At 46.6% G+C, this 16049-nt stretch overlaps 1 protein-coding gene across 21 annotated transcripts in view; it reads right to left on the bottom strand.

Moving 5' to 3' along the window:
* The window catches only part of ATXN7L1 (ataxin 7 like 1), a 271623-nt gene that overhangs the window by 50765 nt on the left and 204809 nt on the right, over positions 1-16049 (bottom strand). For all 21 annotated transcript variants that reach the window (XR_001901098.3, XR_002521130.2, XM_003896449.4 and 18 more), the window contains one exon: positions 9545-9767. Coding sequence is in view for 18 of the 21 variants with exons in the window: in XM_003896449.4 (XP_003896498.3) it covers positions 9545-9767 (223 nt within the window). In the remaining 3 variants the exon portion in view is untranslated. The remainder of the gene's footprint in view (positions 1-9544; positions 9768-16049) is intronic.

Here is a 16049-nt window from a genome sequence, read left to right as displayed (position 1 = left end):
TTTGGCTGCAGTTTACACCCAAGGAGCTGTCCATTGTCCTTACCTTTGCTCATCTGAAAACCCAGTGAGCAGGCAGCACTTACATGTTTAAATTCCCATGGCCTCCCTGTCCTGGAAGGGACACTATGCCCCTGCCTGCAGCCCCCAGATGCTTGAATATTCTGGTCTGTCTACCTCCCCACCCTCTCTTTCCCCTTCCCCCTGAAGTCCATTACAAAAACATTAAACTTCTACTCTGTAGGCAGACAAGTGGGAGCCACCAAAGAGTTGTGGGCAGAGCAGGGGCTCACATCACTCTGGTGGGGTGTGCGGGGTGGACTGGAGGATGGGCAGAGCGAGGGGCAAGGAGGCCAGGGAGAGGCGACTGCAAGAATCCTGCTGAGGAATGCAGGGCAGTCACAGGGGTAGGGCCCTTGCAGTGTCTGCGGCTCCTCGGGTTGCTCGTATTTCACAGCCTGAGATGACTCCCTGTGTCTTCAGGGAGCCATCAATCCTGAGCCTTGGTCTTGCCCCCAGTTCATGCCAGCACCAGGCAGGAAGAGATAAGCCGCCCAGTTTCTCCCACAGGCGTCTGGCCGGGGCCTCTCAGTGATCGCTTCCCTCTCCATAAAGCGCTGGGAAGACTTCCAGAGCACTTCCACTCCCTCAGCCCCAGTCACTTTGGGAGGACCCGCCTGGTAATTCCAAGCATTTGGAGAGGAGCCCCGCCTACCTGGGGAGAGGGAGCCCTCCCCCACCTGCTGCAGGGCACGCACGGGAGGCCAGGGAGCCTGCTGATTTTTCTTTTGCTTTGGCTCATTTTCCTCCTGGAGCAGCAGGCTCATCTCCTGCATTTTTAATAGCTGAGCATATTTAGCATTCAACACACACGTGTGGGTTGATAAGGCCCAAAGAGAAGGCAACAAGCCATCCAGGGGAGGAAATCCTCCTCCTACCTCCTCTCTGCCTCCTACCCACCTCAGCCTACATCCATGGGTCTGAGTTCCCCATCAATTCGCCAGGTCAGACCAGGGTAGCCGAAGTGACAGCAGCTGGGAGAGTCAGACTGGCTGACTCGGTCACTGTGCCAGGGTCTGGTCCCATGGCTGAGCGGGGACTCATAAGTAAAGGCTGAAATGCTCATTGTAGCTCAAAACAGCCAAACAGCCATAACTCTTTCTTGATTTTTACCTGGGGACCGAGTCATCTTGCCCACCTCCCTCTACTGTCATCAACTACATAGATGTCAACGCTGTGGGCTGGTGGCCAGGTACCCCCGACCTCTGGCTCCCGTAGGGGTGGTCCCCACTGTCAGGACAGTGAAACAGTGGAAGGGGCCTCTGAGAGGCTGAGTGCAGGGCTGGGGATGCTGGGCAGCCTGTGAGTGCTGTCAGGCAGCTCTGCAGGGGACAAACCTGGTAACATGGCAATGCTCTCTGTGTTTTCCCCTTTCTTCTTTTTTTTTTTTTGAGACAGTCTCGCTCTGTCGCCCACGCTGGAGTGCAGTGGTGTGATCTTGGCTCACTGCAACCTCTGCCTCCCAGATTCAAGTGATTCTCTTGCCTCAGGCTCCCAAGTATCTGGGATTACAGGTGCCTGCCACTACACCCGGCTAATTTTTTGTATTTTTAGTAGGGGCAGGGTTTTGCCATGTTGGCCAGGCTGGTCTTGAACTCCTGACTTCAGGTGATCCACCCGCCTCGGCCTCCCATGCTGGAATTACAGGTGTGAGCCACCACGCCGGCCTCCCCTTTTCTTGTAATGCAGTTTTTTTTTAAACCTACTCAGCCACATAAAGGAGAAAATAACAAAACCAAAGACCATTTAACCTTGTGCTGGAATGCCAGGAGGTCAGCCTGATAGAGTAGTGTTTTCATTGCTGTACGTGTGAATTTAAGCTATTTGGAAAGGGCAGCCCTAACCTGCTGTGAAATCTAATCTAAGGGCCACGGTCCAGCATGGGTTGGCACCGCTTATGCTTTCTTGGCCAGGAGGGGGCGATACAGAGCTCACTTGGAGCAATGGAACAGAACTTAGGCAGGGGGCTCTCTGCACCGCCTGATGGAGGTCTTCCAGGTCTGTTTCCACCACAGACCCAGCAGCACCAGGCCAAGGGGAGAAAGGAGCTGGAATTTAGCAACTCCTGTTGGGAGTATAACTTTTAAAGAGATTAGAGGAGCCCAATTAACACACCATTGAATTGTAAAAACCAGAGGGCCCCACCCAGAGTCAGTGGCCTATGTGTCTAGATCCAGCAGCCACTAACCACTTCAGGCTACTGAGCATTTAAAATGTGGCTACGGTGGGGGCCAGGTGCTGTGGCTCACACCTGTAATCCCAGCACTTTGGGAGGCTGAGGTGGGTGGATCCCTTGAGCTCAGGAATTCGAGATGGTGAAACCCTAACTCTACAAAAAACACAAATATTAGCCAGGCACAGTAGTGTGCGCTTGTCGTCCCAGCTATTTGGGAGGTTGAGTTGGGAGGATCACTTGAGCCCAGGAGGTTGAGGCTGCAGTAAGCTGAGATCGCACCACTGTACTCCAGCCTCAGGCTGGGTGACAGAGTGAGACCCTGTCTCAAAAAAATAAAATAAAATAAAATAAAAAGGTAAAATAAAAAGTGGCTACTGTGACTGAGGAATGGGATTTCAAATTTCATTTAAGCTCAGTTCATTGAAATTTAAGAACAGATACTTGATTCAGTAATTAGAAAATGTTTAAGTCTATTTAGAACAACTTGGGTATGTCAATCTATTTTATAATCTCTAGTTTTTATGAAATCTAAAAATGAGTCAAATATTTCTGATGAAAATTTAGTGTCCAAATTGAGATGTGCTGTAAGTGTAATAAAACACATGCAGGATTTTGAAGACTTATGAAAAGAAAATAATGTAATCTATCTCACTGATTATATGTTGAAATGATAGTATTTTGAATATATTAGATTAAATAAAATAGTCATGTGTCACTTCATGACGGGGCTATGTTCTAAGAAATGCAATGATAGGTGATTTCATCATGCTAACGTCGTAGAGTGAACTAACACAACCCCCTGCATACTGGCCTGGGCCACAGAGCTATACCCTGTCTCAAAAAAAAAAAAAAAAAAAAAAGGGTGACCAGTTCCACTTTTCCGATGGATCACCCTCTTCTTGCCGGTCTGGGCAGGATTCTGTCCTGTCAAGTATAAAAGGTGCTTGAACCTAAGCTGTATGGTACAGCCACTTGTTCCTAGATTACAAACCTGTACAGCATGTGACTGTACTGAATACTGTAGGCAATTGTAATATAAGGGTAAGTATTTGTGTGTCTAAACATATCTAAATGTAGAAAAGCTACAGTAAAAATATGGTATAATCATCTTATGGGACTGCTGTTGACTAATACGCTTTTATGTGGCACATAACTTTTTTTTTTTTTTTTTTTGAGGTGGAGTCTCACTTGCTTTGTTGCCCAGGCTGGAGTGCAGTGCCAGGATCTTGGCTCATCACAACCTCTGCCTCCCAGGTTCAAGCAAGTCTCCTGCCTCAGCTTCCTGAGTAGCTGGGGAATGCTACCACCATTATTATTATTATTATTTTGTATTTGTAGTAGAGACAGAGTTCCACCATGTTGGCTAGGCTGGTCTCGAGCTCTTGATCTCAAGTGATCCATCTGCCTCGTCTTCCTAGAGTGTTGGGATTACAGGCATGAGCCACCATGCCCGGCCAATGACTATTATTAAAAATTAATTTCATGGCTGGGCATGGTGGTTCACGCCTGTAATCCCAGCATTTTGGGAGGCCAAGGCGGATGGATCATGAGGAGTTCAAGACCAGGCTGGCCAAGATGGTGAAACCCCGTCTCTACTGAAAACACAAAAATTAGCTGGGCGTGGTGGCGGGCACCTGTAATCCCAGCTACTCAGGAGGATGAGGCAGGAGAATAGTTTGAACCCAGGCCACAGAGGTTGCTTGAGCCGAGATCACGCCACTGCACTCCAATCTGGGTGACAGAGCAGGACTCCAACTCAAAAAAAAAATTAATTTCACCTGTTTCTTTTGTACTTTTTTCCAATGTGGCTGCTTGAAAATGTAAAATTAACATGTGTGACACACATTACATTTCTATCAGATAGTGCTAGTCTAAACAATTCTAGACAAAAGGTCAGCCATCTCCAGGAATGGAAATCTTAGAATCCCTTTCAATGGTCACATCCATTTCATTCAATTCAACAAATATTTACTGACACGAGTACCATGCTTGTTGAGTTGGTGAGAGGTGACCATACAGGAGGCCCTGCAGTAACTGCTGGGCAGGAGGAAGACAGGAAGTGGAGTCTATGGCTGACCAGAGAAAGTGTCACATGTGAAGTAAAAATTAAGTGCTCTGGGGATTAAAAGAAAGGCGAGAGCATATCAGGTTGTTGGCAAGGAGGAAGTGAATAAGGAAAGGGCATTGAGAGAAGGTAGCCAGTGACATGGGCAATAAGAATGGTAAGGATTTTGGCCAGGAGAGAAGGGGAATGATTGCTGTGGAAACCCTGGGCTTAGCAGACCAGCGCCCTCAGACTCCTCTTTCCCTGTCCCAATCCTCCATGGCACCACCCTTGGCCTCTATTCTTCTCACACCATATACCTCCCTGGCAGGCACCATCTATACCCACAGCTTCCATGCCCACGTCTACACGATGACTCTCTAGTCCTGGTCCATACCTATCTCTTGACCCCTGGTTCCAAACATTCAGTGCCCACTCACATTACTTTGTAGATATTTCTCAGACACTTCAAAATCCACTGACTTCCCAGCTGAACTCATCCTTCCCTTCCCTCCCTCAACTCTGGCCCTTACTGTCCTTCCCTTGAGGAAGCGGCAGGACCACAACTCAGCTGTCCTAATCCCTTCCCTTGTACTCCAGCCCTACCTATGACCCCCAAAGTCCTGTGGAGTTTTCCCTCCTTAATATTTATCTCACCCAGCCCCTCCGTACACATCACTGCCTGGAACCAGGCTGTCACCACGCCTTGCCTGGGTGATACAATGTCCTCACCCAGGACATCTTGATGCTTCCTGTGTGACCCCCCCAGCCATCCTTTTACATGGCTTTCAAGGTGACCAGACTACATCATAAAACTGCTCTTTTAATGCCTCTTTGCAATTTCCAGGGTGAAGTCCAAATTCCTGAACTTAACACATACAGCAGAACTTCATAATCTGGGCCTCAATCCCCTACTCAGTTTCACATCCTGCCTCTCCCCACATGCAAATACTTTTGCACATTCTGTTCCCTTTGCCTAGGACACCCTTCCTACTCTCTTAGTTAGAATTTTTTTTTTTTTTTTTTTTTGGTGGTAAAATAGACGTAACATTAAAAATTTACCATTCTAATCCCATTCTCTTTGTCTACCTCCTTCCTACTACTTGTCCTTTGAATTTAACAGAAGTGACCTTTTTTTTTTTTCCCTTGGCTCAATGCAACCTCCGCCTCCGGGGTTCAAGCGATTCTACTGCCTCATCCTCCTGAGTAGCTGGGATTACAGGCATACGCCACCACGCCCAACTAATTTTTGAATTTTTAGTAGAGACGGGGTTTCACCATGTTGGTCAGGCTGGTCTTGAACTCCTGACCTCGTGATCCACCTGCCTGGACTTCCCAAAGTGCTGGGATTACAGGTGTGAGCCACCACACCTGGCCGGAAGTGACCTCTTTTGAAAAAACCCTTTCTGAGTCCTCAGCCTGGGTTAGATGCCCTTCTCCTTTGCTACTGATCTCATAGTCCTTATCACTTTGTACTGTGTTAGCTTATGTTTCTATTTACAGACTCCCTAAGACAGTGTCTGTATCTTAACTTTGTATCCCCAGGGCTGCAGTGTACAGTTGTATAGATTATGCACTGGGAGAGGAGGCCTGGCTAAGGAAGTGAGCAGGGGATGAAGGCCATTAGTCAACTGTGCACCTGGTACAGGCCTGCATCCAGAACATTTTCTAATTTGCACAAAGGTGCTTGTGTGACATCAGTGGGCCCTGTGTACCCCCCGTGCTTGTTGTAGAGTTGGCACACATAGTCTTACAATAAGTGCTCATTAAATGTTGAGTAAAGATGGCTGGATGTTCCAGGCAAAGGTAGCAGGGGTAGAGATAGGGGGAAATCTGGCATAATAGGGTGGTACTGGATATTCAGTATTGACTTAGGGGGGTTGCAGCTAGTTGGCAGAGGGTCCCTTATGTTGGGCTGAGGGACTAACTCTTTAATTCAGGAAGCAGTGAGGAACTTTGTGAATTTTTGATAGGACTGTGATATAGAATTTCAAAATATTCAGGCTTGAAAATGAGACTCAGAGAAGTAAAGTGACTTGTTCAAGGACACACAGAAAGTTAGAGGCAGGGCCCAGACTTGAACTTGCTTTTCCTGCTCCTAGCTCAGTACAGGTCTGGGGAGCTGCACTCTGGGATACTTCTCAACTGAGGCTGAGCCCTCTAAGGCTCAAAGCCAAATCTTCCCAGCCTTGGAGACTCTATCTCTTCCCGGACACATGTTCCTGGACGTGGTGGGTAGATGGACGACAGCCAGGCAGATGGGAGGTGAGGACAGTTAGGTCTCGAGACCACTGCAGTCCATGGTTCGGCCTCATTCATGGCGCACCACTTGTTCTGTCCTCAGAATATTTACCGACTTGAAGGCATGGCAAATTACCTATGCTTTTCTCTTCTTCCCACAGGTAAGCACTCTAGTCTTTTCACTACGAGCTATCTCCCTCCTTACAAATCTCTTGGTTGCTCATCTCTGGACCTGGGCTAGTTTTTTCAGTTTCTCTCTTTCTTTCTCTCTCTCTCTCTTTCTTTCTTTCTTTTCTGAGACAGAGTCTTGCCCTGTTGCCCAGGCTGGAGTGCAATGGAGCAATCTCGGCTCACTGCAACTTCTACCTCCCAGGTTCAAGCATTTCTCCTGCCTCAGCCTCCTGAGTAGCTGGGATTACAGGTGCGTGTCACCATGCCTGGCTAATTTTTTGTATCTTTAGTAGAGACGGGGTTTCAGCATGCTGGCCAGGCTCGTGTCGAACTCCTGACCTCGTGATCTGCCCATCTCGGCCTCCCAAAGTACTGGGAATACAGATGTGACCCACTGCACCCAGCCAGATTCTTTCAAAACCACTTTTTGCCCCTAGCTGAAGGGGACTTGACTGTGGCAGGTCTTAAGAAGTGTGTGTTGAGTTGGACTGGATTGAGTGTGGACAATGATTTGAACCCAGTGGTCGCCCTGAAGGTTTGCCTTTTGGGCAGGTGCTTTTTGGTGCCGTGGGGCTACAAGAGACCTCTCATTTGCTCTTTTACAAGGAGCGTTCATTGATGATCTTCCCCGAGCTCCCTGGGTCTCTCCTGACTTATGTGCTCCTTCCCTGGCTTTTCTTATTTTGTTTCTCTGTAGCTCATTTCTGGACTCTGAATAAATTATTTAATCATTTTTATCTTCACTCTGAGTCTGAAGAGCCATTTCCCTAATTTTTTTTAGAGAGATTTGACTTGTCAATCTTTATCCCAGGATGGAAGCACTGTCCTTTGGCAATCATGATGATATAATAATAATAACGATGACATTATGCTAAATTATTTATTGAATATATACTATGATCCAGATACTGTGCCTGCTGCTTTATAAAAATTAGCTCACTTAATCCTCACAACAATCCCATGGAATAGAGCTATTATTGGCCCCACTTTACAGATGAGGAAATGGAAACACAACACAATCAAATAACTTGCCCAAGGTCACCCAGCTGAAATTTGTGCCCAGGCCAGTGACTTCAGAGCTTGTGGTTACATCGGGATACCACGCAGCCCCAGTAAATAAACTCTCAGGCACATTCTCAGGTCACAGATAAGACAGATTGCAGGGTAGTGACTGGGAGACTCACATCGCCGGTGGGTGGGCAACCACCAGTCTCAGGCTGAGTCTTCCCTAACCAGCTACAGCCTCCTGCAGGATGGACCTGCAATCCCAACAACCCGAGGAGAACAAAGCTTATCCATGAGGCCCAGCTGCGTGGCAGGTAACTCCTCCACAGCCATGCCTATACCATTCCACTCCATCACAAGAGGCTCTGTAATTGATCTGACATAATTAGCTCTTTACTAAGTCATCATAATTTCCAGTGTGCAGTGACAAACCCATTGATGGATGATTTTACTCCACAGCTTGCCTAGGTATGAACTTAAGTGCAATTAACTGTCATTAATTGATGGAACACTTTTTTCTTTAAATACATAAAAGAGATGGACTCCACACTTATCCCTTCTCTGCCTTCTCAAGGCTTGAAAGATAAGCATAGAGGTGCTGTCAGAAGCCAGTTCCTTAAGTACTCCAAGCTGGGTGCCAACAGCATTTGAAGATACTCATCTTCCTTGTTTTAAGTTTGGCTTCCTAACTGTCTGTTCCACAGGCAATCTTTTCTGACTTTTTAGTAAGGGCTGAGATAACCAAATGAATTAAAAGCCTCAGATTTTTTTTTTTAATTTTTTTTGAGACAGAGTCTCACTTTGTCATCCAGGCTGGAGTGCAGTGGCACAATCTCGGCTCACTGCAACCTCTGCCTCCTGGGATGAAGCAACTCTCCTGCTTCAGCCTCCCGAGTAGCTGGGATTACAGGCATGCACCACTATGCCCAGCTAATTTTTGTATTTTTAGTAGAGATGGGGTTTCACCACATTCGTCAGGCTGCTCTTGAACTCCTGACCTCAAGTGATCTGCCCACCTCAGTCTCCCAAAGTGCTGGGATTGCAGGTGTGAGCCATCATGCCTGGTCAAAAGCCTCTGATTTTTCCACTGATTTTCCACTCTTTTTCCACTGATTTTCCACTATTCCACTATTCCACAGGACCTGGGACCCAGTGTTGGGGGTAGGGCCGTGGCCTTGCTCCACACCAGGCAGACTGTCAGTGCTTTTGATTTTACACCAGAGCTTCTCTTCACTGGGGTGGAAAATTGAGAGGTGGCTGCAGAACTGAGAAATATTTCCCTGTTACCCTTTTCTTAGACACAACTTGGCTCAACTCTCAAGAGAATAAAAAAATTCCCCATCAGGCATAGGGTATATATATAAATATTTTTGAGACAGAGTTTTGCTGTTGCCTAGGCTGGAGTGCAGTGGCGCGATCTCGGCTCACCACAACTCTGCCTCCTGGGTTCAAGCAATTCTCCTGCTTCAGCCTCCTGAGTTGCTGGGATTACAGATACATGCCACCATGCCTCGCTAATTTTTGTATTTTTAGTAGAGACGGGGTTTCACCATGTTGGCCAGGCTAGTCTCAAACTCCTGACCTCAGGTGATCCACCCGCCTCAGTCTCCCAAAGTGCTGGGATTATAGGCGTGAGCGTGGCCCATATGGTACTCTTAAGGTCCCACAAGCTTTTTAATATTTAGGTTTATCTTTCCATCATTTTGGGTTTCTGTCCCTTCATTCCTCAGTCCCCCAAATTCCTGCATGTGACTCCTAGGAACAAAGCCAGAGGGTAAATACTGTTTCCCTGTGGTGACAGGAACAGCAGGGGGGACAGACAGCAGCTGGCTGCCAGCCAGCTGACTCACCATGGTTTATCCCTTGATCCTTTCGCAGGAAAGACTGTGTGCTGTTTGCTGCTGGAGGTAAGTAGATTGTCTTTGGGCGTTTTGAATGGCTTTGAGGTGCTGCTGGCAGAGTGATGGCCGCTGAGACAGGCTTTTGTTTTCACCTGTACTAGTGATGTCCTGGGATTGGAGGCTGGAGACACTGGAGAGGGAGAAGGTCTACACATTGAACCGTGTCTTCTCTCTACAGGGGCAGAAAGTAGAGAACTCAGCACAGCATCTGTAGCAGGTGAGGCTCTCACACACTCACATACACTCAAACACACAACAGGCAGAGAGAAGCACTTTCCCTGCAGCATCGGCATCCCTGAAGCCTAGGTTCTGATGAGACGATTTGTCTTGACATATGCTCCTATTCCACCAGCTAGCAATACTTATGTTCTGGGTTTCTGTATCAAATGGCGTGCTCAACTAACATCAAGGTTCTCGCGGAAGGCATTTACCAGGTCATCTTTCTGCAAAACTACTTCCACAGGAGTAGCAGAGGGACACCAGGTATCACCTGAACAGTGGGATAACCCCACATAGCCAAAGCAATTCCTAGACAGCTACACAGAGGCCACAGGTCCATCAGAGCAGTGGACAGGGCAAGACTCTCAACAAACAGGAAACTCTCGAACCTGACGCTCTGCAGGAGCACTAAAGTAAGAGGGACCAGCAGGCTTGAATCAAAGGGATTTTGCGAGCGAGGAAGTGGCCCAGCAGCTGTCCTGGGACTGAGAGGACAGTGTCGACACACCCCTGCTATGGCCTCCGCGGGGTCCACAGAGGGCCACATGCAGGAGGATGTCAATGCTTGAGCCAGAATCTGCAATGTGGGGCATGGACTTGGGCCGGCGAGCACAACTTCCTGAGGTTCTACAGAGAATACTAGAGCTCTGGGCAGAGATGCGTCACTTGTTCACGTTCTGTTAGCCCCTGTGCTTTCGACTGAATGGGCAGGATGAGGATACTGACCAGGACAGCAGATGCATGAAGTAAAGTTCTAGTGTGCACCCACTATGGGGTTCTTAATTGTTTTAGAGTAGCGAATCTGATAAAAATGTAAGACCCCAGCAAAATGCACTTTTACACCTATCCAAAAACTTTGTACATGATTACAGGAAGGAATCCCAAACCCTAAAAAAGACAAAGCTTCCTGAAATCCTAAGTCCTCTCTGGCTTTCTTATGTCTCACATATAATTAGTGCTTAATTAACATGTGTTGAATAAATAAATGAAATTATAACAGATCTTCTGAACTAGAGATCACAGATCTGAAAATCTGGCTGAATTTGATAATGCAAAATGTGACAGACAAAGATGGCAGATCATTCTCTCTCCAGCCCAAAGCTGAGCCTAGACTTCTCTCATTAGGGCACCTTTCCTGGATGCTTTTGCAGGCACCCTGACCTGGGAGACGCAAGCCCCCACCTGTGGCCAGCTGCGACAGGAGTCTGGGATTTCTCTGTGCTCCCTTGTACCAATGGGTTGCCAGGCTGTCTCAAAGCAGACTGAATTTAGTCTTCTGATGCAATGGGAATTAGGAGGAAGCAGATTTTTGAGGATCATTCAATTGCTGCATTTTTTTTGCTTGACCAGTGCTCATGTGCTGCCTACACAGAATAAATTTACAGGGTACTTTTTCCTTATTGAATCAGAATAGACCTTTGCATACAGCTTAGTTCTCAGAAGCTATCCTGTTGAAGCTTTTGAAAACAAAGAGCTAGTTCTGAGGCCTCTGTTTTGAGGGCTGGGAGCCGGGAGACCTGGGCTCCCTCTCTAACCACCCATATACAGTATTAGGCTTGGGCCTTCAGTTTACCACTGAAACTTCCTTGGTTCCTGTGTCTTTAACTGTGAATGAAGTGGGTCCCTAGATGGCTTCAAAGCCTCCTTCCACTCAATCACCATAAATACAAGGGATACTTATACCTGTTCCTTCCCTTCTCATCCCTCATGATTCCTGAATGTCAGAGCAATAATAACAGCCGAAGTATTGAACAATTTTACTCAGGCGAGATCTTCCTTGGAGGAATTCATCCTTTGTAAAATTGTACTGGCCTTTACAACCCCTGTGAGACAGGCAGGAAGCAGCCAGGCATCTCCACCCTCCTCACGGCTGACTGGCCAAAGGAGACCCAGAGAGGTGAGATGATTGCCAAGGTCAGGGCTACTCAAGGATCAGGGTGCCTCTGCGCCAAGTACATGGGCCTAGCTGCCTCTCAGGAAGGCAGGAAACTAGGTGAATAACATTCGAAGCCAGGAAATTAGAAAATGCAGAACTTAGAATCACTAAAGGTTACAATTGGATCTTAAAAGTCAACTAGTGTGATCTTTCTGATAGATGAGGTTATCAGTTGCCAGCCTTCGGGTTAAAGCTAGTTAGCGGCAATCCTGAGACTAGAACCAAGTCTCCTAACTTCAAGTCTATCGACGTTCTGCCTCTCAGAAATGTCTTGTTTAGCAATTTGTTTTTCGGCAGAGGCTTCCAATATGAAAATAAGACTTGATTTTTACCATTACTGCTTTAGATGTTTCTGCAGTCTTCATTCACTCCCTTGCTATCACTGACTCAAAGCTGCTGGTGGGTGGGTGGGGCATGTACAGATATATTTTTTGGTTTAGGTGGGGAGATAAACCTGAATAATGAAGATACATTTTATTTTACTAAACTAATTGTTAAAAAGTATGCAAGTAAATAAAGATAAATCACAAGGAAGGGTGCCATGAAGGACAAAATAAATGGGCCAGGCCAGTGATTCTACAATCACCTTCTGAAAGAATTCTGGTTAGTGGTCCTGGCTGACACATTCTGCTGCTAAATTTACAAAAAAAAATCTTTTTTTTGAGACAGAAAAAAAACTCTGTTACCCAGGTTAGAGTGCTATGGCACGATCATGGCTTACTGCAACCTCTGCCTTCCAGGTTCAAGTGATCCTCCCAATTCAGCCTTCTGAGTAGCTGGGACTACAGGCGTGTGCCACCACATCCGGCTAATTAATATTATTTTTTGAGACACAGTCTTGCTCTATGGCCCAGGCTGGAGTGCAGCGGCAGGATCTCATCTCACTGCAACCTCCACCTCAAGCGATTCTCTTGAGCCTGGGAGAATCAAGGCTGAAGATTCTCACGATCTCAGTCTCCCAAGTAGCTGGGATTACAGGCATGCAACATCATGCCTGACTAATTTTTATATTTTTAGTAGAGATAGGGTTTCATCATGTTGGCCAGGCTAGTCTTGAACTCCTGACATCAAGTGATTTGCCCGTCTCGGCCTCTCAAAGTGCTGGGATTATAGGCATATAGGCATGAGCCACTGCACCGGGCCCCAGTTAATTATTAATTAAAACTTTTTTTGGTAAGGCCAGGCATGGTGGCTCATGCCTATAATCCTGGCACTTTGGGTGGCCAAGGTGGGTGGATCACTTAAGCCTGAGAGGTGGAGGCTACAGCAAGTTGTGATTGTACCAGAGCACTCCAGCCTGGCAACAGAGCAAGAATCTGTCTCAATTTGTTTTTGTTTGTTTGTTTGCAGAGACTAAGTCTCTCTAAGTTCCCAGGCTGGTCTTGAACTCCTGGGCTCAAGAGATCCTCTTGCCTTGGCCTCGCAAAGTGTTGGGATTACAGGTGAGCTACCACATCTGGCTTACAAAACAACTGTATCAGTGGATAAGTCTTTTTCTTGGTTTCATATTTTATTTTTTGAGACAGTCTCACTCTGTTGTCCAGGCTGGAGTGTAGTGGCGTGATCTTGGCTCATTGCAAACTCCGCCTCCAGGTTCAAGCAATTCTCCTGCCTTAGCCTCCTGAGTAGCTGGGATTACAAGTGCACACCACCACGTCTGGCTTATTTTTGTATTTTTAGTAGAGATGGGGTTTCACCATGTTGACCAGGCTGGTTTTAAACTCCCGACCTCAAGTGATCCGCCCGCCTCAGCCTCCCAAAGTGCTGGGATTACACGTGTGAGCCACTGCGCCTGGTTTCATATTTTAGATTCAGAAACTTGTCTTAAATTGCCAATTGAAAGAACAAGTTGCAATGAGGGAATATTAATTAAAACCTGAAGACAGCCCTTTGCCCTTAATATAAGTTTTTTTTTTAGTTGTTTGATGTCTGATTTTGTATTGCAATAAATAGGCAAAAGCAGTATTTCCTACCTGTGAAACGGTTTGAATTAAATCAGAAGAGCTCTCACAACCCTTGAGCTATGGGAACAAGCTTGCCCCCTACTGGTGCAGGTGAGAAAGGTTGTATAAGAATTTAAAGGCCCGGCGCAGTGGCACACACCTGTAATCCCAGCACTTTGGGAGGCTGAGGCGGGTGGATCACCTGAGGCCGTGAGTTTGAGACCAGCCAGACCAACATGGGGAAACCCTGTCTCTACAAAAAATACAAAATTAGCTGGGCATGGTGGCACATGCCTGTAATCCCGGCTACTTGGGAGGCTGAGGCAGGAGAATCGCTTAACCCAGGAGGTAGAAGTTGCTGTGAGCCAAGATCGTACCATTGCACTCCAGCCTGGGCAACAAGAGTGAAACTCTGTCTCAAAAAAAAAAAAAAAATTAAAGTGGAGGGACCAATAGAGTCAGTGGTCAGGGGTTCACTCTGGAGGTGAGCTGTAGCTAAGCTTTTGAAAATGGGTAGAACTGATGTCCCAGGTAGGGCAGAGTGAGTGGATTTTACAAAAAGACCTATTCAATCTATGTTTCTCCAGTCTATGAAGACCTGCCTGTAGTGGACTTACACAGTTTTGTGTTGGTGAGGAGGTGTGTTAGGTTGGTGATAGGAGAAGGCAGGGTCTTATCTCTTGCAAAAAGATGCTGCTGAGTGAAGCTCTCTGGCTGTACATTACAATCATTTGGATACAAGCCCTCACCCACTTGAGGCTTAATCATGTCTTATGTTTTCATTAAGGGACTGCCTAAGGTAGATCCCTATAATTATTCTAATTCCATTTGCCCTGCCCAGAAAGAATCTGTAGTACATTATATCCCTCACTTATTGTTAAAATATTTAATACGTAAGCAATTTTAGAGAAAAAGAGCACTTTCCTCTACATTTTCTTAGTCTTTGTTAATGCATATAGCTTTATTAACAAAACTGTAATCAATGGATATTTTGACTATTCTTTGTCAACTAACATTCTACATATACATATCAAATTCCCACAAACTTGCTAAACTGTTAGGTAATATTCAATCATTAACATGGCGCAGATTATTTAGCTACTCTCTTACTGTCTACCTACTATTTGTCTTTAAAAAAAAAACTGATTTGGCCGGGCGTGGTGGCTCACACCTGTAATTCCAGCACTTTGGGAGGCCAAGGCGGGTGGATCACAAGGTCAAGAAATCAAGATCATCCTGGCCAACATGGTGAAACCCCGTCTCTACTAAAAATACAAAAATTAGCCGGGCGTGGTGGTGCGTGCCTGTAATCTCAGCTACTCAGGAAGCTGAGGCAGGAGAATGGCGTGAACCCGGGAGGTGGAGGCCGCAGTGAGCCTGGATTACGCCACTGCACTCCAGCCTGGCAACAGAGTGAGACTCCGTCTCAAAAACAAAAACAACAACAACAAAAAACCTGATTTATTTAAAAAGTGATTCAGAATTATTTCCTTGAGGTATAATTCTCAAAGTGAAAGGCTGCAGTTTTATAGCTCTTGCTACGGATTTCTTTCCAGACCATGTGACAGAAAGACCAAACGAATCTACTGTGCTAATATTGAATATAAGCACCACTCACCTACTGAAGGGAAAACAGAAAATCACTATCAGAACACCTGTGCAGAATTAAGTATTCAATACATCAATAACAACCTCAGTGAATGATCTTGAACCAGCAGCCTCTGCTCTCACCTGTTCTGTCCTTTGACCAATAGTAATAATAGTTTAAGATTTTTCAGGTGGGTACAGTAGCTCACGCCTGTAATCCCCGCACTTTGGGAGGCTGAGGTAGGCAGATTGCTTGAGCTCAGGAGTTCAAAACTAGCTGGGTAACATGGTGAAATCCCGCTTCTACAAAAAATTTAAAAAATCAGCCTGGTATGCGCCTGTAGTCCCAGCTACTTAGGAGCTGAGGTGGGAGGATCGCTTGAGCCTGGGAGGTCAAGGCTACAGAGAGCTGAGATTGTTGCACTGCACTCCAGCCTGAGTGACAGAGTGAGACACTGTCTCAAAAAAAAAAAAAAAAAAAAAAGTCGGGCGCGGTGGCTCACGCCTGTAATCCCAGCACTTTGGGAGGCTGAGGCGGGTAGATCACGAGGTCAGGAGATCGAAACCATCCTGGCTAACACAGTGAAACCCCATCTCTACTAAAAAATACAAAAAACTAGCCGGGCGTGGTGGCGGCGCCTGTAGTCTCAGCTACTCGGGAGGCTGAGGCAGGAGAACGGCGTGAATCCGGGAGGCGGAGCTTTCAGTGAGCCGAGATCGTGCCACTGCACTCCAGCCTGGGCGACTGAGCGAGACTCTGTCTCAAAAA

The sequence above is a fragment of the Papio anubis genome, chromosome 4 (genome assembly GCF_008728515.1).
Source record: "Papio anubis isolate 15944 chromosome 4, Panubis1.0, whole genome shotgun sequence".
Taxonomy (NCBI): Eukaryota; Metazoa; Chordata; class Mammalia; order Primates; family Cercopithecidae; genus Papio; species Papio anubis.
This window is presented reverse-complemented; position numbering and strand designations above follow the sequence as displayed.